General features: G+C 44.1%; 2 protein-coding genes across 5 annotated transcripts in view; both read left to right on the forward strand.

Moving 5' to 3' along the window:
* MFHAS1 (multifunctional ROCO family signaling regulator 1) overlaps positions 1-10599 on the forward strand; it is a 33964-nt gene extending 23365 nt beyond the window's left edge. Inside the window, exons 2-4 of one of the 4 annotated variants that reach the window (XM_085058467.1) lie at positions 4846-5001; positions 6440-6868; positions 8391-10599. In XM_085058467.1, coding sequence (XP_084914593.1) covers positions 4846-4976 — 131 coding nt within the window. In that variant the 3' untranslated portion in view covers positions 4977-5001; positions 6440-6868; positions 8391-10599. Of the gene's footprint in view, positions 1-4845; positions 5002-6439; positions 6870-8390 lie in introns of those variants that run through there. The other 3 variants (XM_085058466.1, XM_085058469.1, XM_085058468.1) reach the window with 3 other exon arrangements.
* Positions 10600-11712: 1113 nt separating this feature from the next.
* On the forward strand, positions 11713-24032 carry ERI1 (exoribonuclease 1). Its single transcript, XM_085058470.1, has 7 exons — positions 11713-12664; positions 13365-13540; positions 15636-15846; positions 17174-17257; positions 17916-18025; positions 20237-20351; positions 21553-24032. The coding sequence occupies exons 1-7, from the start codon at positions 12422-12424 to the stop codon at positions 21793-21795; spliced, it is 1182 nt and encodes a 393-aa protein (XP_084914596.1). The 5' UTR covers positions 11713-12421; the 3' UTR covers positions 21796-24032.
* Positions 24033-26977: the final 2945 nt, after the last annotated feature.

The raw sequence follows: 26977 nt of genomic DNA on the forward strand, positions 1-26977 counted from the left end.
CAGCTTTGATGTAATTGTGTAAGTGCTCCAGCTATTGAATCCCAAAACAGCAAACATCCAGGCACAGAAGCTGTACCCTCTCCAACCCCAATTTCTTTTCAGTTGTATGGATGAAAGGGGATGAGACTGCATGCAAAGCAGAGGGTTGCTTTGGGACCCAGGGCTCTCATGTGAGCCCTGTTTTCTGACTGCTGTTGGAAACCATGCATGGGACATGTGCTTTGGGTATGCAGCAGTGTTGAAGTGTTCTATTCTGTACTCCTCTGAAGGCATGACTACTAAGTGCTATGCTGAGAGATGTCACAAGCAACGATTAGTCCATAGAGGCTTGACTGAGAAACAGTTGGGGCTGAGGTGTAAACTCTGTTTCCAGTCAACCCCACTTGCAGTGGCTTGTGTTGGAAGCCCTTCAGCAAGGAGGAAAAGAGTGAGAAGGGATTTAGGGTAGGAGAGCATATGAGCACTGGGGCTGCAAAAAACAGTGGGTCCATGGTTGGAGCAGCTCTAGGATATATGGTGGAGTAAGTGGGTCAATGCTGAAGCAGAGCAAGATGTAGGAGCAACTTGGTTTTGGCTGTTTCATGTCCTTGTGAAGCATGAGCAATATATCTTCAAGGTGTCTAGCAGGCTGAAGAGAGAGAAGCAATACCACAGAGCCTGGGCCAGGTCCTGTTCATCCACTGCTGGCTGGTTGTCCCAGTGGGGCCCAGATCCTGACAACAGGAATGACAGCATGAAAATTACAGACATCATCAGGCTGATACTGTGCAAATCTGTTCTGAGAACTCTGAGGGAGAGGAGATGGCATGACAGGCTGGAGCAGAGTATCTCATCTCTGTGCCCTTGCAGCAGACTCTTGGTATGTGAATAGGGAACCTTGGGCCACTTAGCACTGCCACTGCAGTGGGAACTGTGTGAAGGCAAATGGTCTAGGTGGGATTTTCTTCCTGCATGCAAAATCTTGCTCTCTGTTAGGCAGCCAAGTAGGCTTACAGCTGGCCTTGTCTGGCTGCCAGCATGGAGTAACCAAACACTCCTACAAGTACTTGCTTTTCTTGCTGTCAGCCTCTCTCCTAGCTCTCTGATTTGTCATGGGTATCTGGCATTTCACGGGTATTTCCTAAAGGCCAGTGAAGTGTGCCTTGCAGCATGCATGGGCTTGATCACTGGCATGGGCTCTGAGGGAGGCTGTGCCTATGTCTGTTCTAGGATAAAACAGTGGCAGTGAAGAACATCTTGCTGACATAAAAATACCTGCTTCAGGTGAGCTGGCTAACGCTGAGAGGAAACAGGCCTTTCTGGTAGAGGCTGGGCATGGCTGAAGGTTTGTTTCTGCCTCTCCCTGGGGCTGCCCATGTGTAACACATTTCTTTTAAATGGTGTGGGCAGCGTGACTTGCTCAGCCCATCTGCCGGGGGGAGTTTACAAACCAACTTACAGCTGCAGCTGAACTGACCATGGTAGTTTCATGACATGGTAGGGTCTTGGTTTGTGTCTCAACCTTAACTTGCTGTGCAGCACATTTTGCCAAGTTGTGGAGACCAATTTCTGTGCCAGTACACCAGGAGGGTGGCCATGGGACAGATACAACTTTCCTGCACCATTTGTGCCACTGCACATGGAGAGGCAGTAAAGGAGGATCTTCTAAAGCATTTGCTCTCTGTTTGCAGGTGCTTTTAACCAGGCTTGGCGGGTGCCTCTCTGTTGTCAACTGAACTGGGATTTAGATGCGTCTTAACATCGGGCCTTGGTCAGCCTTAAAGTGCGTTTGTGAATAGGGCTCATGCTCTTAAATCAGAGTAATAATCTTAGTCATGCAGATTTGTCTACTGAAAAATGAAATTGTTCTTCCCACACTTGACTGCTGTAGTCTTTAGCCTTAAGACAGAGTAGTTGGAGTTTTGATTAAAACCTTAGTGGCTTCTGTGGAAGTTAACATTAAAACTAAGTGTGTGTTGAGACTAGGATAAGCTTTGTGGTTGTGTGTATGCTATTGCAGGCGACCCTTCAGAGAGGGCAGGATGAACTGAAGTTTCCAGTAAAATTTTTGACATAGTTGCAGAGGACTGTGCAGCCAAAACACAACCTGTACATAGGGGTATAACAAGTACTGCCGACATGAGGTGCTACAGCTACATTTAAACTTAACAATTAAATGAAGCAAGCAACACCATGTACCATGCACTTAGTTTTTCCTTTTGTATCAATCAGTCCAATACCTCATTGGATCTCCTCTTTCCCACCCTGCTGTGGCCCTGAAGACTTTTATTGCTAATCTCTTACAGTTTGAATAATTTCTAAATAGAAATGTTACTGAAACCTCCAAGAGATTCTGGGCCTGAAGACTTGTATCCAAGCAGGATGTCTCAATGGTAGTTTGTTATAGCATATGGGATTTACACTGGGTTTTATTCAGTAGTGATATGAGGTGTGATTTAGGTAGTTATACCTGGTTTCATATTGTGATGAGTTTGTGCTGCAAAGATGAGTGGTGCAAAGTTTGCAATGAGAAGGGGATGAGAACAGTATAGTAAAGCAGCAGGACATCTTTTAGCTGAAAGGGGGAGGAATAGTAAAAACGCATAGGTGACCTTCTATCCACTTGGTGCATGATATGGAGCAATTGTAAGAAAAGTCTTCTGGGGAGCAGCATGTATGTCAGCAGGAAATAGGAGTGGGGCTGGAGGAGGTTTGGTTGGGGCTGGGGACAAAGTGAGGTGAGCTTTATCCCAGAGGCAGCCTAAAGTGGAAGGTAAAGCCATAAAGAAAAAGAGGGTAACTGAAGAAGAGCCATGGGAAGGGGTTTGCCTGAAAATCAGGCATCTGTTTTACCCTATGGCGATCTCCTCTGTGTGAGAAATCATCATCTAAGTATTTCTGAAGTGGGGAGATGGAAATGGGAATGAAGGCTGAAGGAGACAGACCAGTCTTATTGCACTCCTCTGGTTTAAGAATCTAATGGATATTAGCCCGGTCTTTAAAGTGCATAATGGTGCACTGATTTTATGACTCATCTTTCAGAGATGGTGCTTTCAGTACAGTTATCAATACTGCAGTTTTGAAGTCAACCTGGGGTTGGAAACCTGGGAATTGTTGGGACATGGAGCCCTGTGATTTACGTGCTTGATGGGTTGCGATGCTGCTTTCAAAGTATGACAGCTCATGTAATTGAGGATGCTGCCTTGCAGACTTAACTTTGAATTGCAAATGCCATCACATTTCTTCTGGTTTGGAAGTCACGTCTTCCTTGCTTAAAAGCTGCTCTGCCAGTTCAGGTTTGAGTGTAGGTGTGAGACAAGGGGAGGTACTCAAACTAAATGTGAATTCAGACTGTCGACCATGGAAACAAACTGGAATTGCTGGCCCTACAAGTGGGGTATCTCTCAAGGGGAACTGTGTGTATTCCTTGCCAAGCCCACCCATCTGTTTTCATGATATGAAATGACGTGCTCTGGAAAAAAACAAGGGATTTTAGATCTGCTATTTCATGAAAGTGAGAAGGAGAAGGGGAAAGCAGCATTTGAGGGGCTTCATGTCCTATGATAGGGCTGATTGTTGTGCTATTGCTGCACAGGCTGCGCAGTACTTTGAAATGTGATTTCTTTTCTGTTTTTCCTGGGGTGCCTGGCAATAGCAGCTAGACACAAGGTGACATTTTCTGATGTTCTTTAACAGCAGAGGAATTTATTGCAAGTGCATTTAAAAATAGAGGAGTCCAAGGACCATCTGTCTTGAGTGTTTTAGTGGAAGTGGGGACAGCTCACAGTGGCAGCTTGATGGATGGGTCCACAGAGTTTTGTGTGGACATGTGGCTGCAGCCCACTTTCAGATGGCCTGCCTGTGTAAAGAAAGTCACTGATCAAGCCAGTGACTTGGTGCCTCTGCCTTGAGTAGGTCTGTTTGGCACCCATGAAGGCACCCTCAGAAGAATTGAGCCCTTGCTGGGCATGGATGTGGTCATCCCATATTGGCTTTGAGAGCAGACCCTACCTGCCAGACAGGTATCAGGAGGTGTTTCTGGTACTATTGGGTGTCTAAGCTGTGGCTGGACTATGCTGGGGAGATGGCATGTTGATGGCTGGGGCATCTGCCTTGCTGAGGCCAGTCATGTATGGAATGGAGCCAGGAGGAAACTTGATATGCTCTGAGTGAGCTTTTGGGGATGTGTTCCCCAGGGCTGAGCAAATCTCAGCAACTGGCTTTCCCCTCTTGCTGTGCTGACCTGTGTCTTGCCCTGAACTACATTCTGCAAGGGTGCCAGCAGTGAGGAGCTGCCAACTTGGCACTTGAACAGTGGGGCTGATGCAACTCATTTCACAGAGGGATACCATGCAATGTGAGAGCCTCCCGCTGCTACTGACTCAATACAGAGCTGGTGTTGCCTCCATTATAGAATAACTGACAGCTGGGAGCTGGGATCTGCATGCTCAGCAGAGTATAGCATAGTGAAGGGTCCTGACAGGATGTAGCAGCAGTCCCATGGCAATTATGGCAAATGCACCCAGGGAGAGAGGCCTTATGGAATCTTCCATCTAGATGCTGTGAATTCCTAAGGAGCTCTCGAGTCTGTGTGCAGTGATTCAAAGCAAAGACAGGAAAGATAGCAGATGTTATGTGTGTGGGGACCAGCACGTCTCCAAGCTGTACTCCAGGACATTCACCATGGTTACATGGTGATAGGACCTGCTTGCATTGCAGGACCAGTAAGTTCTCTTGCAGCACTCACCTGTGTTGCTCATGCATGCTTACTTGGTGAGGGGGAGAGGGAGGGCATGCTAAAAGCAAAAACTGCAAAAATTGCCTTGCTGATGCTTAAATGTTTTCATTGTTTTCCTTTATTCACAGGAGAACTGCTGAGTCAGCCGAGACCAGAGGGACTGACGGAGATCATCTGTCCCAAGAACGGCAGCGAGCGAGTTAATGTTGCCTTGGTTTACCCCCCCACTCCTACTGTGATCAGCCCTTGTTCCAAGTGAGACCAGAAAGCAGACCTATTCCCCTGTTAGTAGACACCAGAAAGCCTACATAAAACATGCCCTCACTAAGCACTTTTTTCTGGAAGATAGCAGCCCTACAGCCTGGGGACTGTTCTAATTATTTGTGGCTATAGACAGCTCACTCAGAGGATAAGAAGTACAGTGAAATGGGCTGAGGTGTTCTCTGAACTATGTTGCAGCAGATGCAAGACACACATTGGGCAGGACTGATCAGGAGATAATGCAGTCATAGATGGGTTTTGGTGGGATGGGACCTCAGGAGATTTCTGTACACTCCCTCCTCAAGCAAGACCACCCTCAGAGCCAGGTCAGGTTCCTTGGGACCTTGTATAGGTGAAGGTATCATCTTTGAATGACAAGGATGGAGGTGCTACCACCTCTCCAGACTTTATTCTGGGACAGAACTTCTTTCCTTCTGTTCCATCTGGGTCTCCCTTATTAGAGCTTGGCTTGCATTGCCATAAGATCCACTGCTGGCTTGTGTTCAACATGTTCTCCACCAGATCCCAAGCCAGCAGGACTCCAGGCTGTGGTGGGGCGTGGGGTTGTCCTGTTCTAGGCATACAGCTATGCACTTGTCCCTGTTAAATTTCACAGTGCTGTTGTTGGTCCAGTCCTCCAACTTGGTGAGGTCCCCCTGGACAGAAGGCCTGCTCCCTTGTGTATCTATAGCCCATATGTACTTCACAGAGTGGGAGTGTACTTGGAAAATAGAGCTGTATCATGGTGGGAAAAAATGTGAAACAACGCTCACAAAAGCAGCCAGGCTTTTTGATGCATAGGTTTTCCTGCAAAACAGAAATTCAGTTGTGGTGTGTTCTAATTGGAGTGGCACAAGGGAATTTGGTAGGGAGCTTAGAGGAACAAGCTGAATGTCTTGATGGTGTCTGCTGCTGTGCTGCATGTGAATGCCTATTACTTTCACTTCAGTGTCTTGACAGCAGCTTTACATGCTGTTCTCTTTGTTCAGTACCCTCCTGTTCCAAAATACCAGTCTTTCTGATAGAGAATAGCTTCAGTGATGGGTGGTTGTTGAGCTGTATGTGAAGGTGAGGTTGAAGTGCCCACCTAGGGCAGGAAACAAAGTAGATGCTCTGATACTGAGCCACAGGTCTCTACTACCTGTTCACTTGGTCCTCCTGTGTGTGTGTGTACTTGGCACAGCAAGTTTCTAACCTGAGGGTGCCATTTTTGTTGTACTGTGCTGTCAGGCTATGCCTCCTGTCCTCCAGCCTGCCTTCCACAACGTCTGTTAACTGTGCCCCAGTTTCGCAGTCACTCTGCTGGCAGGAAGCTTGTGTTCTCAAAAGGGCCTGTGTTACTTTTGCTTTACTTCACACTCCCTATTTAGAAGCCTTGAGAAAATTGTGTGTCTTAGGTTATTCATCACAAGCACTTTGAACTCTGCTACATTACTTTTTCTTTATCCTTTCCTCTTCCAGATAAACTGTCAGTGCTGGTGCCAAAGGTTTTCCACCGGGCAGAACATGGCTGATGCTCTGCAGTGCTCCCATCTTTCCAGTTGTGGAGTTGATGCTGACAGGGATCAATGGGACTTTGGACTCTGAAATGCTGCGGGGCAGGGGCAGCTCCCAGGTGGGGGCCTCGTGGCTGGAGTGGATGCAGTCATCTGGAGGTTGGGGATGACAACAGGCATGAAACAAAATGATTGCTGCAGCTGGCAGGGCCACTGGCCAGAGGGAAAGCACTGGGAATAGATTTCTGTGGACCCATTGATCGTGTGTTGAAAACCCATTTGGATCTCATGATGAATGTAAAAATGTTCTTGGTACCATTTAATTCAGACCTGCTTGGAGGAAAGTCTCTTGAAATGAGCTGTAGCGGGATTCCCTGGATTTGTTCCTGGACAAGTGAGTTTTGTGGCAGTTGGCCAAGGCTTTGCCGGGGAGTGGGTTGGTACTGTGAAGCCTTTAAAATTGCTCCACCACAAAACAGTTGGCTGTGTCCCATGCAGCAATCTTGGGCAGAGGCTGGCAGAGCAGGAGGGGAAGCAGGCTGGGAAATGTCTCCTGCCCTGTGCATTCACATGCGCTGTGCCATGAAGTGGTAGGGATGAGGTATGATGCAGGGACAAAAGCAGGGCGATCAGTGTGCCTATGGCACCTGCTATTTCTTCTTATCCCTACTGTTACCACTAGCCCTGAACAGCTCCTGGTCTGCCATGTCTGGATGCTCTGGTACTGCCATTGTGGTACTCTCTACACATTGTGTCCACTGGAGCACTAAAAATCTAGATCTTGGTCCTCCTTGTAGCAAAGCCACCAAGGCATCTTTGTGCAGAGATCTAGTGAAGCAGTGTTTGCCTGTGTGGTACAAACTTGTTCTGATCCCCTTGAGCTGACCCTGGCAGCCATGCTTCATGAGCAGCCATTTTTCCTCTCCAGATGTGGGAAAGGGCAGGCTGCACGCTGGCACCAAAGTTCTGGTTTTCGCCCCACCTATGTGGTTTTGAGGACTTACAAGATGTTGCAGTTAGTTTGTGCCCTAGAGCTGAGCCCTGGTGACTGGGCTGTGTGAGTCCTGCTCCATGCAAATATTTGATTTAGTGTAAATCAATAGGAGGCAGGCATGTCCAGAGCCAGGATCCCTTCATCAGGTGCTGGGGGAGATCTGAGATATGAGGGACTTAAAATACTTATGTTAATGTACAGCTCTTAACTCTTAGGGCTGTGGTGGCAGACCTGAAATGAGTGGTACAAGTCAGCAGGCATTGCCCACCAGGATGAGAGCTGGCCAGACCTGCAACCACTGCCAGACAGTGACATGTGTCCTACTGGGACCTGCCACTGTTGCACAGATGATATTCCCCTGGTTTCTGATCATTCAAATACCAGCCTCATGTGCAAGGTGGCAAATCCTCCCATTGGCAACAACTTAATACTGGGAAAGCAGGGCAGAAGCCGCTCCAGCAGGAGATCCAGAGGCCTGGTAGAAGAAATCAAGCCATGTACCTTACTTCAGGGGATAAAAGCTGCCAAATAGAAGCTGGCAGCTCAGCTTCGTGTCTCTTCAGGGTATCGTTCCAGCTTGGGAGGGGAGCTTGGGTTCAGATTTCACGTGTTGACCTCCTACCTCTGGCAATGAACCTTCTCACAGCAATGAGAATCATTAATTGATTGTGCTTCTGTGTTGCTGTGGATAAACTGGAGCCTCAAAATTGTCTATGGTGGCTGGAGGAGGTGAAAGGAAGGTGAGATCATTGAATGGTGTCAGGCATAATGCTGGGAAACTCCCTTGTCTTGAGTCTTGCTGCCCATGAAACATGTCTGGTATAGGCAGAACTTGTGTTAGAGCATTCCCTACTGTCACCTCCCGTGGTGGGTGGCCTTCTCCTGTTTTGCTGCTACTCACCTCTCTTTCCATTCTCCATAGGAAGAAACTAGCGATTTGTTGCTGTGAAGTTGCGTGGAAACCACATTGTAAAGAAACCACAGACTGGAATCCTTTTCCAGCCGGAGGCCTGTTTCCCAGTGTGCCCATCTGGTCTAGGATGCGTGAGCATTGAAGGAGTGAGAGGACAGAGCAGACGTCTTACGGCCTGCTCCTTGGGACTGCAGCCCTCCTGCCGGGGCGTGCCACCTCCGTGGGAGCACGGCATTCCCTGGCCTTTGCAGGCACTCAGTCTGCTGCTGTGCACTGAAGCCATAATGCCGGGAGTGTGGCAGTATGGAGATCAATCTAGTTGGGTCTATTTAATATGAAACAGTGATTGCTCATCCACCCACTGTTTAGTAACTGGTGTAACTGTGTTTTCATCTGAATTTTTTTAATATGCAAAAACCATTTAATTTTCTATGCAGTTCAGAAACATCTCCCCTTTGCAATTGTCAGGTGGGAGATCCGTGCAGGAGAACCAAACCAAGCAGCTCATAGTAGTTTTGATTCTACTGTCACTGTCTTTTAAGGATGCATCCTGGGATCCTCAAAGTGTCCCTTTGCTGAGCTCCTGCCTCAGAACTCACTTTATATCCCTGAGCGCCAGGGAAGAGGGCCCTGTATTTTTGAAGGATCTGTCATTTTTCATTAATTAAGCCACAAGGAAAGAGGGCTTAAATGCAGTGCCCTAACAGCAGATACCTGAGTTCAGAGTATGTATTATGTTCCTGTTCTTGTCCCTGCTTGGAAAGTTACCAAGCTTCTAGAAATTACCAAGGCCTCTGTGGAGCACTCTGCAGCCTTGACTGAAGATGTATTATAAAGGGGTCAGAAAGGACTGGGACGTCAGCTGTCTCCCTGTGGAGATGACAATGAATTTAACCCCTTTGGAATAGGAAGAGGATTTCCTGGCAATCTCCCAAATGCCTACTTCACTCAAAACGATTGTGCTGGTTTTGCTTATTGGTTTGTAGAACCCTTGCTTGACCGGTTGATTTCCTGCTGAAACTGGTTCAGACAGGTTTGGAAGCAGGGCTGGTGAGCTGCTTTGCACTGCAGGACTTCCAGCAGCTGGAAGGTGTCCTGGAGTACCTTGTGTTACACCCTGAAGCAAAACCTGGGATTCAAATCTGCATCCGTCCAAGTGAAACTCCCAGGATAGCAGCTTTGCCTTCTTCTGGGTCTGTGTAACATGTGAGAAACTGCATGTCCCTAAGCAGCATACAAATCTGTAGAGGTGAGTGAGAGCGAGCCCAAAGGGTGATGCTGCACACCTGGGTCATTTTACAGCTTACAGGAATACTTGGAGACTTCTGGCAGCTGCAGAGGGTCCTGGGTGGTGGGACACTTCTGTTTTAACTGTGCTATAAGGAAGAAGGTCAGAGAAATAACATGGTTTCCAGCCTGCCACAAGGCCAGGATGCTTTTGACTAGTCTCATGGCAGTGCTGTTCTTTCTGCATTGTCTCTGCTCTGAGCTTGGGGGATTCAGCTTTAAAAAATTAAACTGAAATAGAGCCTAGATTGGTCTCTCTGCCTTATGGTCTCTCAGATCAGATGGAAGAGATGGGGGCTGCAGAAGTATGGGTCATCTCCCTTGCAGCATACCCCATGCCACAGTTTCATGGTGACTGTAAAAACTCCATAGTGTATTTGGGTGCTGCTTTCCCAGGAACTCAAGATGTGCTTGGTTGTGCTGTAGCACTGGAGCTTACATGGGGTCCCTGTTCTCTTCCCTGTTGTACCTCTGAGGCAGTTAAATTTTGTCAAAGCAGTAGAAGCTCCTCACTGTGAGGAATTAGATACGGTTGTGTCAAAGGGAACTGCAAATGTTATTTAGGAGCTCACTAAGTGAGATGAAAATCCAGTGGCTCACTCCTGCAGAGCCAGATCCTGGACCTCAGTTCCTCTCGTGCCCTGTGGATGGGATCTTGGGCTGGCATCCTTGGAACAGCAGTGCCGGGAGGTGGAGATGCTGCACTGCAGTAAGCACAAGAAGAGGCAAGCAAGTGGGCCTCAGTGTAGCACTCATCACACGCTTCATGGCTCAGTTCATGGACTGTAATTGCAGGTATTCATATAATCTACATCACTGGGCAGGACTCTGCGCACACACACATGCATGCCCAGACATACACGCACCACACCCACACTTGCCCACGCATCCTCGCCAAAATGACTGAAAATAAAAGTGATTTCAATCTCCAGGAGAGATCTGGCTGTGTGATTTGTTTTTCCTCTTGCAGTGCTTCCTTGGGCTCTGGCTCTGGAAGGGTCTGCATCTAGTTGTAGTTCTGTGCTGTAGCAAAGTCATGAAGAGATTTGCCATTGAGTGAATCTGAGATGGAGCCCCTTGTTTAGTACCTGTGAACCATTGCCCACTCCAGCAAGGCAGGTGATTTCTGGGGAACAGCTTTTTTCCCACTACAATTTAAGATAGTTTATGGGTTTGTGAGGCTGGCTCACTGGTTCTTACAGATACCATGTTGTTTGCATTTGTGTAAAGCTTGGTTCCCTGCTCATGTTCAGAGCAGGTTTTGGAGGCAGAGTAGTAAGGCAGGTGGTCCTCTGCTTGGCAACAGGGCGTTTGTGGCAACACCAGGAGGGTGAATTACAAAAAGAAGCAAATCCCTTCCCACCGCTGCGGTTTAACACCCTCTGGCAACTAAGCATCATCACACAGCTGCTAGCTCACCACCACCTCCTGGTGGGGAGGAAAATAGGAAAAAAAGTAAAACCCACAGGTTAAGAGCAGTTTAATAATGGAAGCAAAGTAAAATATAGTAATACTAATGATAGTAATTGCAATGAAAGAGAGAGGAGTAAAGCCCAAGAAAGACAAGTGATGCACAATATGCTTGGTCACCATTCACTGACCCCCCCCAGTGATGGGGGATGAGCATCAGCAGTTCCCAGTCAACTCCTCCTCTCCCCTCCATTTATATACTAGGCACAATGTTCCACAAGGTATGGAATATCCCTTTGGCCAGTTAGGGTCAGTTGTCCTGACTGTGCTTCCTCCCAGCTTGTGCACCTTCTCACTGACAGAGCATGGGAAACCGAAAAGTCCTTGATGCAGAGTGAGCGCTACTGAGCAACAACTAAATGATGCGTGTTATCCACAATATTCTCATACTAAATTCAAAAAATAGAGCATTGCACCAGCATCTAAGAAAATTAACTATCTCAGCCAAAACTAGGACATGCACATAGTCCCAGGCACTTGTCTGTGACCTCGCTTCTGTCATCATTCCATCTGGAGAAGATGAGACAGACCTGTATGGCACACCCACCGAAGATGATAAATGCTGCCCAGCAGGTGTAGGAGAGGGGATGTCAGCATCTGCAACGAGATGCTCGTGTGCCAGAGTGAGATGGGAGGCACAGCTGAGGGTTGGTGGTGGGGTCCCAGCTACAACAGGGCAGAAGAGATTCTAGGCTGTTAGTGGCTGGCAGATGTGTAGGTATTGGCGTGGTTGCATCAGGTTGGTGCCTATACACATCGGCCTCCATCACTGAGGGACACTGGACTGCACTTCAGGACTGTGGGAAACACCAGTGGAAAATAAACTCACCTGTGAGGGACAGAGAGGCTTCACCGCTTTGCTTTCACCTCCTGGCCAAGAAGATCCAGAGCTTACATGTCTCGTGCCACCCATCTCACCCTGCTTGTTGACTGCGGATTAAGGGATATAGGGAACAGCAGGAAGGGGCTTGGGGCCAACTGCATCCTTCTGGTGGCTGTGACTTGGCACCCAATACACCGCGGCTGCCCCAGATCCGTGTTTCGGGTACTCTGTGCAAAGTCAATCCCGTGAGAAGGAGCACGGAGGCATAAATGAGCCGTCTGTCCAGTGCGTGTTTCCCGTAACACGGACAGAACTTCCACAGAGCCGCCGTGACCCCAACCCCCAGGGGGGGCGAGGCAGGCGCATGAGGAGGCGGTGCTGCTGCAGAGGGGCAGGGCCGAGGGCCAGCCGCGGGTGAGGCGGCCCGGGCACGCGTGGCACATGCCCACCACCGCCTTTGATGCCAGAGGGGGACTGCGGGAGCCGCGGCCGCGCAGCAGCTCGGCTCTCACGGAACCGAAGGAGCGGGGCGGCGGTGGCGGGGCTGCCGCTCCGCCCAGGGGCGGGCCCCGCGCTCTCCCGCCTCCGCCGGGCCGCCGTCCCCGCCGCGGTTCCCGCCGCCGCCGCCATGGAGGAGCAGAAGGAGAACCGCCCGCAGGCCGCCCGGGACGAGGCGCCGGCCGCCCCCGCAGCCTGCCCGCCGGTGAGTGCGCGGGGCGGCGGGGGCGGTGGCCGCCGGGCGGTGCTGGCCCGAGGCCGCGGTCCCCGCCCGCTCGCCCGGGGCGGCTCGGCTGCCCGCCCGCCTCGGGCCTCGGCCCGCCCGACCGTGCCCCGGCGCCCGGAGCTGCCCGGCCTCGCCCTCGGGAGGAGCGCCGCCGGTGCCATGGCCCGCCCAGGCCGCGCTGTGCGCACCGCACAAAGGCCGCGAGCAGCGGGCGGGGGCCGAAGTGTCCGGAGTTTTTCCGCTTACTTTATTGCTTTCTTTATTTTGCACGTACTGGGCACCGACCCGCGTGTGCCAGTCTGTGTGGATTCTGGTTAATCCAGTTGTCGAGAGAAATCGCTCGATGCTGGTGAAGGCTGTGCTTGTTTGCACCAGAGAACTCTTTTTTCTGTCGAAATTAGGATGCATATTCAAGTTTTGTCTCCAAGAGCCGCTGTTCGACATGGCTCAAGACGTGTGCATTAGTATCCCTTTATTCTGTTCATTGCTTTTTAGGAAAACCGCGTTTCAGGGCAGGCTTCAGTATTGATTCTCTTGCTTATTTATAAGTTAATTCGCTCTGATCACAAGTGTAACAGTGTGATGCTTTACTGCGTTTTGGTGCCAAAACGAACTGTGAAAAGCTCAAGCTTCTTGTTTTGACTTTCTTAAATGACTTCCTGATTTCCCTTTCTTCTAGGGTAGGCAGCATTGCAGGATCAGTGATCAAGAGACTAATGGCAAAACCTCAGCTGCCAGTTCAAACGACTTCAGTGATCCAATTTACAAAGAAATTGCTATAACCAATGGTTATATCAACAGAATGACCAGAGAAGAGCTCCGAAGTAAACTTGCAGAGTTCAAGCTTGAAACCAGGTTAGGCTTATTTGTAAACATCTTGATTTATCTTTGAGAGCAGTAGAGCTGTGAGGGATGGTTATTTTAAAGCTTAAAAACTCAGCACAAAGTGAAAAGCACCAGCCACGAGTTGTTTTATGCTCAATCTTGATGCAGCTTTTGTTGTAGGATTAATGCATACTGCTTAATGTATGCTGTCTCAACTGGCAACCTAAAGAAATGAAAGAATATGTAACTGTAAGGTATTTCACTTTTTGGTCAAGGGGGAAAGAACTGCAGACCTTCATCATATAGAAACTTGTTTCAGAACAACCATATTTTTATTTACTGTACCAGTACAGATCTGATACTTGCTACAAACTCTGTGGTGGGGCTCAGGATTTAATCAATGTAGAGGACAGGTACCTTTAGATGGAGAGTTTGCTACTCTGAATAGATGTGCTAGAATAATGTGAGAAAATAACTGTAGTATAAGCTGGATTTGTGCCGACTGGGGCAGAGGCAAGGGAATATAGTGTAGTTCCTGCTGTATTGGAAATTACCTGCAAGACTAGTAATTCTGTGGCCAGAGAAATTTGAGATATTGTGAAGAAGGTTTACTGGGAAAAACAAAGTGTATTGTCTCTGTAGGCAACAATATTAAGAAAGTAGTGGTGGGGAGTTAGTTGGTTAAATTAATTTAGTGCATCAGAGGGAAAAAATCTTACCATTACCTGAGAAAATTCTTGGTAAGGCACTTTAGATTTCTATAGCTGTTTAGCAGTTGCTCTAATTTAAAAATAAAAACCAGAATTCAAATAGTATATGATGTCTTTGTGGTTTTCTCTTAGGTTATAAATTTTCAATATGCATTTTTTAATTTAGTTGCAAATGCTAAAAGCTTTAAATTTCTCTTTCACCCAAGCTAGACTTCTTTTGTCAGTATATTCAATTAAGTCAAGTCAGAATATGTCTTATCTGGAAACAAATAATGCATCAGCTCTAATGTAGAGAATTGAGCAGACTGCCACACACCATCCTTTTTTCTGAGGTTATTGTGATTGTCGATTGTTTCCTATTTTCAACCTTTTTTATAAGTTTGATGAAGAAAGAGGTAATTGGATTGGTAATCCATCAGCTCCCATACTGTCTCACCTTTGGATGAACTGGTCATTGACTTAAACCAGATCAATAAACCAGAGTGAGGAATAGTTATCTCTGCAGAAGCAGCTGATGTTCTCAAATGCAGGTTTAGTAGTTTGATTCCAGTTCTTCCTTGTGGATCAGGGGCTGCTTTTCTGATAATAACGCTTGCTACACGTCTCTCTTACAGCTTCTGTGATTTCATTTGCAATGAATAATTTTGAAAATAACTTCCTTGGAAGAGTGAATGATCCTCATTTATTCAGCTCTGGTGTGGTACATGGTAGTTCTGGCATATGCATTCATGTATTACAGTGTTTGTATTGAAAGAACACAGTAAGTCACTTTAATCACATGCCATGTGAATTTATTTATAGCCACAAACCTCCTGAAAAGCAGATCCTTGACCAGGAAGTTTTTCTGACTACTGAAATCTCAAATACTTTATTTTGAGTTACTCAGTGAGCTCAATTTTAAATTTAAATTGAGAAGAATTTAAAATGTGAGCATTTAGGCTGGATTCTGTGTTATCTATGCCAGTGATGCAGAAAGGCCTTGGGCATGAGTCACTTCAGATAGAGGGCACAGGGGAATACAGGTGAAGCAGTACTTCTTCCAGGGCCAGAGGTCAGGTAGGAGTAATCTACAAAGACTTGAGCTTTGGAAAGGCTTTGGCTACTGAATCTTGCTGACCTAGAGGTGACTGCAGAGTGTCTCTGTGCTGTGCTTCCCAGTCTGTCCCTGGTATTGTCTTGATGGGGTGGTATCACAGCGTCTGCATTATGCCAGATAATGGGATATAATGTATCACAGATATTGGAGATAACACTCCTGTATGATAAAGTGGAATTCAGACTTCACAAGTGCTGGTGTTCAAAATGAGGTTAATAAGTGTTGAACTTTCAAATGTCAAATACAGCTTCAGTTCTACAACAAGGAAATAATTAATTAAACAAGAGTGTGATGTTTGTCACTTTCCTTATTTCTTTAGAGGAGTGAAAGATGTACTGAAAAAGAGATTGAAAAACTATTACAAGAAACAGAAGCTGATGCAGAAGGAACACATTAGTGGAGACAGCTGCTATGACTACATTTGTGTTGTTGACTTTGAAGCAACGTGTGAAGAAGGAAATCCACCTGAATTTGTACATGAAATAATTGAGTTTCCTGTTGTCTTAGTAAACACACGTACCCTGGAAATAGTAAGTGATCTAACTGCTGTGTTGGTATGCTATTCTTTGATGTAGCTTCTTTACATCAGAAAGTATAGATTAGTTTTTGAGTAGATGTTGGAAAATAGCTTACTCTTTTTGCCATAAGGGCTTATCCTCTGTGCCTCTTATGTACAAACAAAACTTTCTATTCTGAAAGCATTTTCCAAATGATCATCCGAACAGATTATTCTCCTGCTGTTGATTCCTTTTATTGATATGAGTTTCTCAGTTGTCTGTGTCTGTTGCCACCTGCCCTTTCTTTCCCTGCTTTAAGCTCCACAAATCTGTTTCTACGACTCAAGAGATTCATCATAATCAAAAATTATCAATTTCTGTGGTCCTGTGTGAGGCAATCTAGAAGACACTAATGGAGAGGTCTAGAAAGTGAGATTGAGTGAACTACACTTCTTGTCAGGCTTGGCTGTTTTCACAATGTACCCAACTGCTGTGTAACCTGATTTTAAACATATTTAGCAGCATTTGGTAGCTTCAAATGCTCTGTTCCAGTACAGCTTTCTTTAAGGATAAGCTTCTTGCTGTCTAACTGAAACTGAGTGACTCAGTGAAACAGGACATGCATACACCTCTGACTAATGGTTCACTTATGAAGAACTTCTAAGAGGAAGAGGATTTCCAGTAATCATTGTGATGCTACATGAAAATACAGCTGCATGTGTAAGCAGCTTTCTAACTGCAAAAAGAGGATTGTGCAGATTACCAAGATTGTTTTTATTGCTCTGAGAGTGGTTTTTTCCCTCTGTCCAAAAGATTTTGTATAACGGCAGAGATTTTTCCATTAAACTTGCCTGCAGTCTTCACTCTTGAATTGCTGAGGTACCCAGAGTGAGGTTTTTTTTGTCTCTGCCTGGCTGACATCCAGAGATGTAGGACTTGCATGAAGCCTCTGAGGTGTGTGGCTGGTTGCTTTTCTTGAACTGCAGGTGAACCTTTAGAGATACCACATAAAAAACATAAAGCTTTACTCATGCCTCTCACTTCTTTTTTCCTTACTCACTCTCTTCCCAAATCATCTTCTTTTTTGCAGTCTGTCCTTTTCCCCTCTTAAATCCACATTCCCACTCTTTGGTGCCTACTGGCTCAGAGGAAGGACATGTTCTGGTTGGAAAGCTCTGTCCCGTTAGGAATCTGATGATGGGCAGTCAGGAGGCTCATAGTGCCTCAGGAGGTACACACTCCTTTTTGCCTGCGGCAGGACAAGTAGCTGCTGTTGCCTTTGGGCTGCAGGCAAGCCAGAGAAGTTGCCTTGCAGGCTGTGTAGTGTGCTGCAGCTGAGCTCTTGATTTTCCTGTTACAGGAGGATACCTTTCAGCAATATGTGAAGCCAGAGATTAATCCCAAGCTTTCAGACTTCTGCATCAATCTGACAGGAATAACCCAGGTAATTTGCACTTCCATTTCTTCAGGAAAAAATAGGGGGAAAAAGAGATGTGGTGTTGATGTTTTCAGACTGGTAACCTTAAATGGTAGCCTTTCTTGGTCATTTTTTTGTAAGGCCTATTTTCTTAATCCTTGTTTTTTCCCTCTCCCAATTATCATAGAACTGATTTCACTAAATTGGTCATTTTGTGGGGAAAAACATTCAATTTTTAATTCATGTGGAGAAATTTGATCTTTAGTAGAGCAAAGCACCTTTTGAATTGCATCAGTTCCTCTTCTAAGATTTTTATTCTAAAGAGTTTAGAGTCTTAAGATGGCAATGGCTTGTGATAAGTGACTTAAGCAGGAGCCTGGGAAACAACCTCAAAGGTTTTAATCCAAGTTCAAGTGCTGACTAACCTTGTTACCTTTACAGAAGCTATTAGGAGGTTGGCTCTTCTAGTGGTGCTTTTGTGGTGCTATTTTTTCAGTTTAGAAAAATCTCTCCAGTTGTCTGTTAACATGTAGTCTGGTTTTCTAAAGATTTTGATGAAACCAAGTTTTTAAGTGCCCATATACCAAAAACAGTTTTTATACCTAATGCTGGTTTGTTTGGGTTTTTTTCTGAAAAATTGTTCCTTACTTTGTTTTTGGGGTTTTTTTTTTGTTTGTTTTCTTAGGACATTGTTGATAAAGCTGATACTTTTCCTCAAGTTCTGCAGAATGTTGTAGAGTGGATGAGACAACGAGAACTGGGAACAAAGTATAGCTATTCCATGTTGACGGACGGGTATGTCCTTATGCAACCTTCAGCACAATGTAAAACTGCAAAAACCATATTTAATATTTGTGAGAGCATTGCTAAAGATGGATCAGGACACTGCTCCCATTTTTCTGGTTTTGTTTTATTTGAAGCTTTGGAGAAAATCAGGAAAGCTGGACTGAATAATTCAAAATGAAGCTTAAATCCATCAGATGGCGCCATTTCTTTCCTTGTAGTCTGTATGCAACAAAGTGATGTTGAACAGACTTCTTAGCTTTGTTGCTGCTGTAATTCTCCATTTATATCTAGCACATAATACCTGAACATAACACTGTGGAGTTTCAGTTCTAGGCAACTTTTGTGCCCTTCTGAATCTGAGACTTCAGAGGTGTGTGGTGGTTGTGTGTGGTATCCTGTGTCTATTAGTATTACTGTTAATACATACTAGATATTTTGCTGGAAAACAATAATGGATTATGGTGTTTGTGGAGCAAGGAGAAATGGCTAGCACAGAAATCTCTCTGCTCTGTTTAGAGGACTGTGGCTATGGTGGGTCCCACCTCTAACAAGCTTTGTGTGTTCCATTAGTCCCTGGAACTGCCACCTGAACTTGCTCTCTCACAGGCTCTCTGTGGAAAATCAAGTCTGCTAATGACTGCAAGGGGAACAGATCTTGAGATCTAGATCCATTTGTGATGCAATATTGTTCTTGTGATCCTTAGCTTTGTTATATAGTGTTCAAGCCTTATCCTGTATAGCACTGGCCAGAGCATTTTTTTGCAGGTGCTGCTTGCCTTTTAGCTGTGAAACATCATTATTCTGTTAACATATCTGCTTTACTCCTTCTCTTGGAATGAAGGATTTAAGTAGGACAGGGAGTTTTTAGCATTAGCTGTGTTGAGGTAAATGATGCATTTTCATATTTGCCTGCAGCAGGTTTTTTGCTGTGCTGGATTAAAAAGGAGGTTTTGTACTGCTCTGATGCAATGGCTGTGTTGAACCAGGATGAGATGAACCCTGAAACAAAAATGGTGTTCATGAAAAAACAGTGTCTGGAATCTTAGTATAATTTGCTAACACTTCTGTCAAGTAAAGCACAGAGAAATGTTCTAGTCTGTAGTGTGAGTAGTGTGAAAAAGAATGTATCAGAGTAGTTGAATAGATACCTAATAGTTAGTTAGGGTTTTTTTAAGTAACCCAACTTAAATAACTGAGAATTGGTTTTGGCCGTGAGACGTTTTTCTCAAAATTCCTGAAGTTTTAGACAATTACTATAGGTCACAGGTCTTCTCTGGTGAAGAACCCATATCACCAAAATATTGTTGTGTCCAGTGTGAGCCATTAAAAAAGGTGTCATACAAGACTTGAGGTGTACAGTATAGATCCATGTACACCTTAAAAATAAAGAGTTAATATAATGCTATTCCAACCTTAATTAATTTAAGGAGCTATGGTAAATATTTCTATTTAACTGATTTTTAACCTGTAATTACATTGCTATCTTTGGAAGCAACAGTGAATTAAAAAAAGAAAATACTAAAGCAAAGCTGGTGCAAGACTGGTTATATTACTGGGCCTAAATGTCTCTGGAATTTCCCTCCAGAGCAATCCCCTCAGTGAAATCCCTTCAGGAAAATAGGTGCACTGAACTCTCTGTTGTATAGGTGAGATTGCATAGACAGCTACAAGAGATGGGGAAAAACAGCTTTACTTTAGCTTGCAGATCACAAACTTGTTGGGGTGGTTCCCCTCAGGAAGGCAGTCTGCTAAATAAATAGGATTATAATTTCTTCGTATTTTCATAGAGATATGGTTTCTCATAAAACCAGGTGCAGTCTAGTTTCAGTAGCCTACCTGAAGCAGAGAGATGCATGCTTACCCAAATAATCAGGAAGATTTAAGGTGTCACTTGCTTCCCTGAGGGCTGTGTAAGCACTTAATTTATTGGCAGTTTTGAGTGTTGATGTGGTAGGTAGAGTAGTTGGTGTGCTATTTTTTATTTAACCATAATGGAGGTGACATCATCCTAGTGACAGTCTTGCTCATGTCAATTTTTCCCCATGATTAACAAATTTATATTAAAAAATTCTTTACCACGATTGTAGCAAAAGAACTTTTCCTAAACTGTTTTCCTTCTACTGATCACCAGAAACAAGACAGCTTTTAGTTCTACAGCTGTGCAATATATAGAACACAGGATTAGACATTACTAATATTTTCCTCTTTTGACTTTTTAAGATCTTGGGATATGAGTAAATTTTTGAACATCCAGTGCCGTATTAGCCACATCAGATACCCTTCTTTTGCCAAAAAGTGGATCAATATTCGCAAATCATATGGGAACTTCTACAAGGTTTGTACAAATTACTGTTTCTTTTATGGAAAAATTTGGTTTAAAAGTCTAGAATATCCTGTTGTGCTTGTAATCTCTACTTGTGTAGTATTAAATGATAGCACTTAAACTAGTTGCCTAGTGCCTGATTTTCAAATGTGTTTCATGTGCAGATCTCAGTTCACTAATTGAAGATCATATAATCTACTGCTCTTTGATTTTAATCTTGTTTTTAAGACTCAGGTTGTGCTCCTTGAAGTATTGTCTAAAAATGTTATACCAGTCCTCTTAGATCAAGTAGTCTTGAAGTAGTTCAGCTGAAAAGACTGTATCGATTTTTCAATTATTTTCTCCTGTTTTCATGCAATACACTACAAAACTAATTTGCACCACTACCCTCATACAATCTTGACTTACGACAGTGTAATAGGGCCAGAGAAAGATTAGGATATATCTACAGTGGAATCAAATTGTCAAGAGAAAAGTACTACCAAGTCCAGTGCTGGACCTTATTGCTGCTTTCTGTCAGACTACCATCAAATGAGTTATTGGAGATTGTAGCAAATTCCCAATCAGCTTGCACTAAAATACTTTTTTTGAATGTGATTTCAGCCTAGGTAATGATCTTCTTTTGAAGGGCTTTTTCATACTACATGTAACCTCTAGGTAAAGGAGAGATTGACATTTAATAAGGGAAGAGCTTTACTTTGTGCTGGGTAAATATTACAGGATTGCTGTGGGTGTTGCTGATCAGATCCTGTGGTGGTTGAAGGTACTCAGGAGCTTGATGTCAGTGAGAATCAGGAGCCTGGTGCTTCTTTAATCACTTAGAATATAAAAGGAAAACCAAAATCTAAGTCCCTCTGCAATGCCACTGTGGGTAGTAATTTGTTTTTTATAAAGATTGTTAAACCTATCTAGGCCCTGGCTTCCAACCTTGCCAGTGCAGGCATGTCTTCAGCTGGTCCTAGTGAGAGGCTCTTGACATCAGCCGGGGTCTAGACAAACTCCTGTTGACTATGTCTCTTCCATAAAAATGAGAGTGTCTGTCTCACCAAGGTGCTTTGAAGTTAAAGGGTTAGTGATCTGACAGAAGGCAACATGAAAGTAATATGTGCCTTAAGTAGACTTAAAATCTGCATGTGTTTCTACTGCCCTGTGTTAGATTAAAAAGACTTGGTACAGACCCTAATCCTTGAATTTTACTCACTTTCTCCATCAGGTTCCTAGGAACCAGACCAAGCTGACAATCATGCTTGAAAATTTAGGCATGAATTACGATGGGAGACCTCACAGTGGACTTGATGACTCTAAAAACATTGCAAGGATAGCTATAAGGATGCTGCAGGATGGCTGTGACCTGCGGGTGAATGAGAAAATTCATGGTGGACAGCTGATGACAGTCTCTTCCTCAGCCCCCTTAGAGGGAGCCCCTGCTCCACAGATGCCCCGCTACAGAAACTAGCAGCTCAGGGTTCTGCCTCGGGAACTGCCCTCAAATACCCGCTAAAGACTTCAGAGCTTGTTAAATGGCCACCTCTGCCAGCTTCTCTGCCGTGCAGAATCCTAAAGCACCTTAACTAATCATCTCTGTTGAAATAAAGAGGAGTGTGGAAGCTCTTTGCTCTTTGAAGCCTGTTAAAGCAATTTTTTTTATACTGATGACTTGTGTTGTTGTTTCTAACTTTGCTAGCAGAGAGGTTGATATCTGGAATCCAGACAAAGTCTTAAGCCTTTAAGAACATGTAATTTAAACACCTGCTAAGAGGGATTGGGCCTGTGTGCTGCTGTTCCACCCCAGCCTGTGGGCAGTATTTGTTCACTGTGATGTACTCCAATCATATCTAGCATCTGCTTATTCATTGCACACAAATAAGCCCTTCCTGGAAGAACTGAAAGAGCAAGTGGTTGGGCTGGCCTTTCCTGACAAGGCATTCTTCTAAGGGTTCCTGTGAATTTTTTGGTTCTTTACAATGTCTAAGAGAAATGGGTGCACATTCATCAGTTCTAAAGCAGTAGAGGAGTACTCTGTTGTTTGGGGTTTTTCTTTAACAGATACGGTTGTCTGCTTCCCCATCAAGTGGAAGAGCTGGGTGTTGAATGAAAATGTCATTAATGTAGTATGATAGTATTTTTCTAACCTGTGTTTCAAAAGAGAATGTTCTTCAGATTTTCACTGTGAGGATCACATCTCATATTCCTGCACAGCTGCAGGAATTTAATGTTCATTTAATGTTGTTTTTACACACTATGACGATTTGGGCTTAACAATGAGTGAAGTAAAATTAAGTTCAAAACATGCCAGGTTGTCAAAATTTCATGCTCTGTGACTTACTTAAAACAGGAAGCTTCTCATTCATGGCTAAATTTGGTATCTGCTTGTGTGCTTCTGCCACCATGAAGCTATGCCTTTATTCCAAAATCTAACATTGGAAGATTAATACAATTTTATTATTAAAGGCCACAGCTAATTACTAACAACTTCTGCTTTCTCCCCAGGCCTGAGATAAGATGATATTCAAAAGAGGCCAAAGTATTAAATTGCTTTCTCTCTGTGGACTGTTACAAAGTACAACATTAATGTGATCAACTTTGCATTAGAATGGCTTGTTCTGGAAAGTGGAATAATGTATTTTGGTTGCTCTTAGTTAAAAAAAAATTGCTATCCTTGTATTACAATTCATCCTTTTTACCACTTACATTCAGAACACAAAATAACCAATTAATAAGGCTTTGTTGGGAATATTGACTGTTAGACTGATCAAACTCCTCCCAGCCCCACTTTGCTCTTCTGACTGTTATACTGCATCAATGGAACTGTGAAAATTTCCATTTTAAATTCATGTAAGAGGGAGAAGTATTAGTCAATTCTCAGTTGCTTCATATGTTTTCTTTCCTGAGTCACAGATTTGGATGGTCATAACTGCTTTAGAATGATGTTCTTGTTTTGTTTTTTTTTTTTTCCTGAAAGCAGAGACTTGCTCTCTTGCAGAGTTTTGTTGAACTTCGCAGTTTCTTTTTTACCTACACTTGATGGATTTTCAGAATCCAAATCTCTGATATGCCTACTCTTAAAACACCATTTATCTGTCAGCACATATTTTGTACAATTTCATATATACATGCTTTTCACTGTAGCGACTGTACTATCCTCTTTTTCTGAAGTACCATGGTAACTTATTTTTTTTTGTGTTTGAGTTACTGTTGCACAGGTTTCTATGATGAAATTGAGTCTAGTTCAGCAGATCTCCCCTGGGCATGCTGGCAGCCAGAGACTTTATCACTAGTCTTTATTTACAGGTCTGTAACCAGGCTCACAGTTAAATGAGAAACTTTTATTTGTTACAGATTATACTACAGGTTGCATAAGAGCTGTTGTAATTGTACATCATTTATTTTAAGTACAGAGTTGTTTATTTTTGCTAAGTAACTTCAAAAAGATATTTTGAGATAAGGGTTAAATAATAATTGTTTTCTGTTTACTGCTTGAGTAGGTTGGGATGTTTTTTATCAGTGAGCTGAAGAAATCAGTAGAATCATTCCAGATACTATTTTGTCTGTTGGGTTAATGTCAAACTGCACACTGTAAGTATTTTCACAGAATATTTGATTCTGTGATTTCTGATGGAGTGAATTTTAACAACGTTTACTGATTTGCTTGAAATGTAAACAAATGTATTAAAATAACTTCATATTTTTAAACATGTGAGATACTGAGTTTGGTCTATAAAGTATGAGATAATTTCAGCAGTCTTGGGGGTTTTGATGTCAGCACAGCTCATGATTAGTCTTCTCTAGTGGACCAGCAACATTGCCATGGCTGGGTGGCTTAAATCCCATACATGTGACTAGTTCACAACACTTAGAAATGGGATAAATTTTCCTGGATGCATCCTACCACAGGGAAAGGAGGTACTTGAGGGGAAAAAAAAAAAAAAAGTGGTATGGTGATTTTACTAATGATGGTCATGTTTCACCAAACTGTTTTTTTCAGATTGATCTCATTTGTTCATCCAAAGAAGCTTGCTGAGTACATCTGTTGTAATGAATATTTCAGTTTATTAGAGGAGTCTTCCCTTGCTGGAAAAAATGACACTATGTAAAAAACAATCTCCTTTTTATGAAGAAAAAAAGCATGCAGACATTGATTGCCTTGTTGATAGAGTAAGAGGCTTTGTTTTGCTGTTGCTTTTTAGTTCACATTTCAGGAGCTGTACTTGAGCAATTCTACTGTTACTGCAGACAGCCCTTGTGGAACAGTAGCAACTTTAAACAAAGGGATTGCAGACTAATTTCAACATGAGTGCTTTCAAGTAAATTCTTTAATATATATTTATATAAATGTGAGAGGGATTGACAGAATCTTGGGGTTATGTTAGGAAAAAGGTTTCTCGAACAGGTTAAAGAGCAATAGCCTCTGTCTCAGTGAGCAAATGGGAAGGAGAGGTCACATGAGTTTGTAGCCTCCCATTAACCCCTTGTGAGGTACAGCTACAGGGGCCACTCACAGCAGGTCAGCTGTCCACAGAAACTGCTTTTGTCTGTGCTTGTCTGATTGTAAGGTAATTTAATAATTTGGTCTAACAAGGTAGTTGTTGTTTCCATATTTTGTTGGAAATTAACATTGTGATGAGGAGGGGGCTGTTGTCAGCAGTGGAAAAAGTAAAAGCTCATTTCACTTTAAGTTCTCATGCCCTTGGAGAGCTCTCAGCATTTCACTGCAGGCCTTGACTGCTTTTCAGTGACCTTGAGAAAGCAGTGTTTTTTCAGTTATTTCTCTCACCCTACACTTCTCATGGCTATTTTTAATTCCTCCTTTTCCCTTTTTCTTCCACTAATGAACATTTGCCTCCTTTGGAAAGAAGTTTGTGCTAGGTAAGATCTTTGTTCTTTCTAATAACAACCAACACGCCCTTTATAAAGAAACTGGAAGTCTCACTTGTGGAAGACAGAGGAAACCCAGTTACTGACTGCAGATTTTGAAATGGGCTAAATGTATAGAACATTACTTTGTTGCATCCGAGTCCATTCCAGCCTCCTCTCAAGGACTTCATGTCTGGCAGCCCCATGGGGTAGCAGTGACAGCTCACTAGGAGGATTCCCCAGGTGGAGATAAAGGAGATAGCCAGGTGTGGTCAGTACATGCTTCTGCTCTGCCTTGTGGCTCAGCTGTGGCCTCAGCTGAACAGCCATGCTAGGGAGCAGGCTAACACTTCATTCTAGAGCACCTTCCTCCAGTGGAGAATGGGGTGCTGATCTGCAGCTATGGATGCTGACAAGGCTTTGGGGGTTGAGCAGTTGCTTCTCTCTTGGGTTCCTTCTAGTTCAGTTCTTTCACATTCTCAGCCTCCAACGCTGACTGGCTTTTGCCCTTTTCAAATTGGAGTACTCAGTGCTGTGGGAGGAAAATGTGAAGCAGTTTAAGGGATGTGCTTTTTAAACTAAAGGAGTGTAATTGCTTTGCACTAAGTGTCTCCATATAGAAAAAAATCTTTTTCAAGTGAATGATGAGAGCCTTGAACCCCTCTTTATGGCAGAGGTCACCTCTGGGTGTGTTCTGATTAGGGATGTGATTCCATGGCTCAGGCATCTGTCTCCTCTGTGGCCACTCAGTTCAGGAGTGCCCATGGGTAGCACTATGTCCTGCTCCTGTGATCTTAACTTGGTGTGGTCATGACTGCAAATCTTAATTGTAAATCTTGTGATGCTGCTTGCAGATATATCATGGCAGGGTTTATTCTTTCCTGGCTAAATTAGTGCTAATTATGAGGCTTTGCTGTTTGAAGTGAATGGTAGTAGTGGTCTTGCATGGGTAAAGTACTTGCAGGTGATTCTGACCTCCTTTGTTTATGGTCCCTGTTTCAGTGATGTTAATTTTTAAAGAGCACACGTAGCCAAATGGATCTCTGTGAGCCAGAGATGTCCCAATAAGCAGCAGTTACTTCATTGTGGTTGTGTTCAGGTTTGGAGTGGTATGCAGGACCTGGGCTGCAGGCAGGCTGTGAAGCATGACACACCTTCCCAGAGACTTCCATGCTCAGCAAAATTTATTTAATATTAACTCCTAGCTTGAATTGATAAGTAGGTGAATACTTATGCTCTGTGCAGCATGAAAGTGCTTTATATGTAATTTAGACACAGATGTAGCAGCCAGCTGTGAGACTCAGTGTGGCTCCTTTTCTCACTTGAAAACACTCCTATGTTTGTGATTCCTTTCCATTGGTGCATATATGGACTAAGATTATAGAGAGCTAAAAAGAAGGGAGAAGTGACATTTTACTAGTTGATCTAGGCATTCTAGGCCAGATATTATCTGTCCATATAGTCTGAGTTTTTGATACAGCTGAACTTTGACAACAGGCTCTTTGGGGTGCCAAGCACCATGTCCAGAGGGTGACTGACTGCTGCCGTGCTGAACTTGGCTATATTTAAGCACAATCTGGGTCACCACTCTTGGCAGTCTTCAGTAAACAGGCAGACCTGAAGATAAGGAGTATTTATTTGGGCTGAGAAGCCTGGGAGGGGCATAGCTGAAAAAGAAATCAAGCTTCCAGCATCGGAGGGAATTGTGGTGCCTGCAAAGCCTGTCTGTTGCAGATCTCTAGGAGCAGTTTTTTCAGCTATGCTGGTGCTTTGTTTTTCCCCTT

This window comes from Lichenostomus cassidix, chromosome 4, assembly GCF_008360975.1.
Source record: "Lichenostomus cassidix isolate B80296 chromosome 4, HeHo_3.0, whole genome shotgun sequence".
In the NCBI taxonomy this organism is placed as follows: domain Eukaryota; kingdom Metazoa; phylum Chordata; class Aves; order Passeriformes; family Meliphagidae; genus Lichenostomus; species Lichenostomus cassidix.

Coding starts and splice junctions, on each gene's coding strand:
- ERI1 (XM_085058470.1), top strand. CDS start 12,422: ATGCCAGAGGGGGACTGCGGGAGCCGCGGCCGCGCAGCAGCTCGGCTC. Junction 13,541..15,635: donor GAGTTCAAGCTTGAAACCAG/GTTAGGCTTATT, acceptor TTATTTCTTTAG/AGGAGTGAAAGATGTACTGA. Junction 17,258..17,915: donor ATCTGACAGGAATAACCCAG/GTAATTTGCACT, acceptor TTGTTTTCTTAG/GACATTGTTGATAAAGCTGA.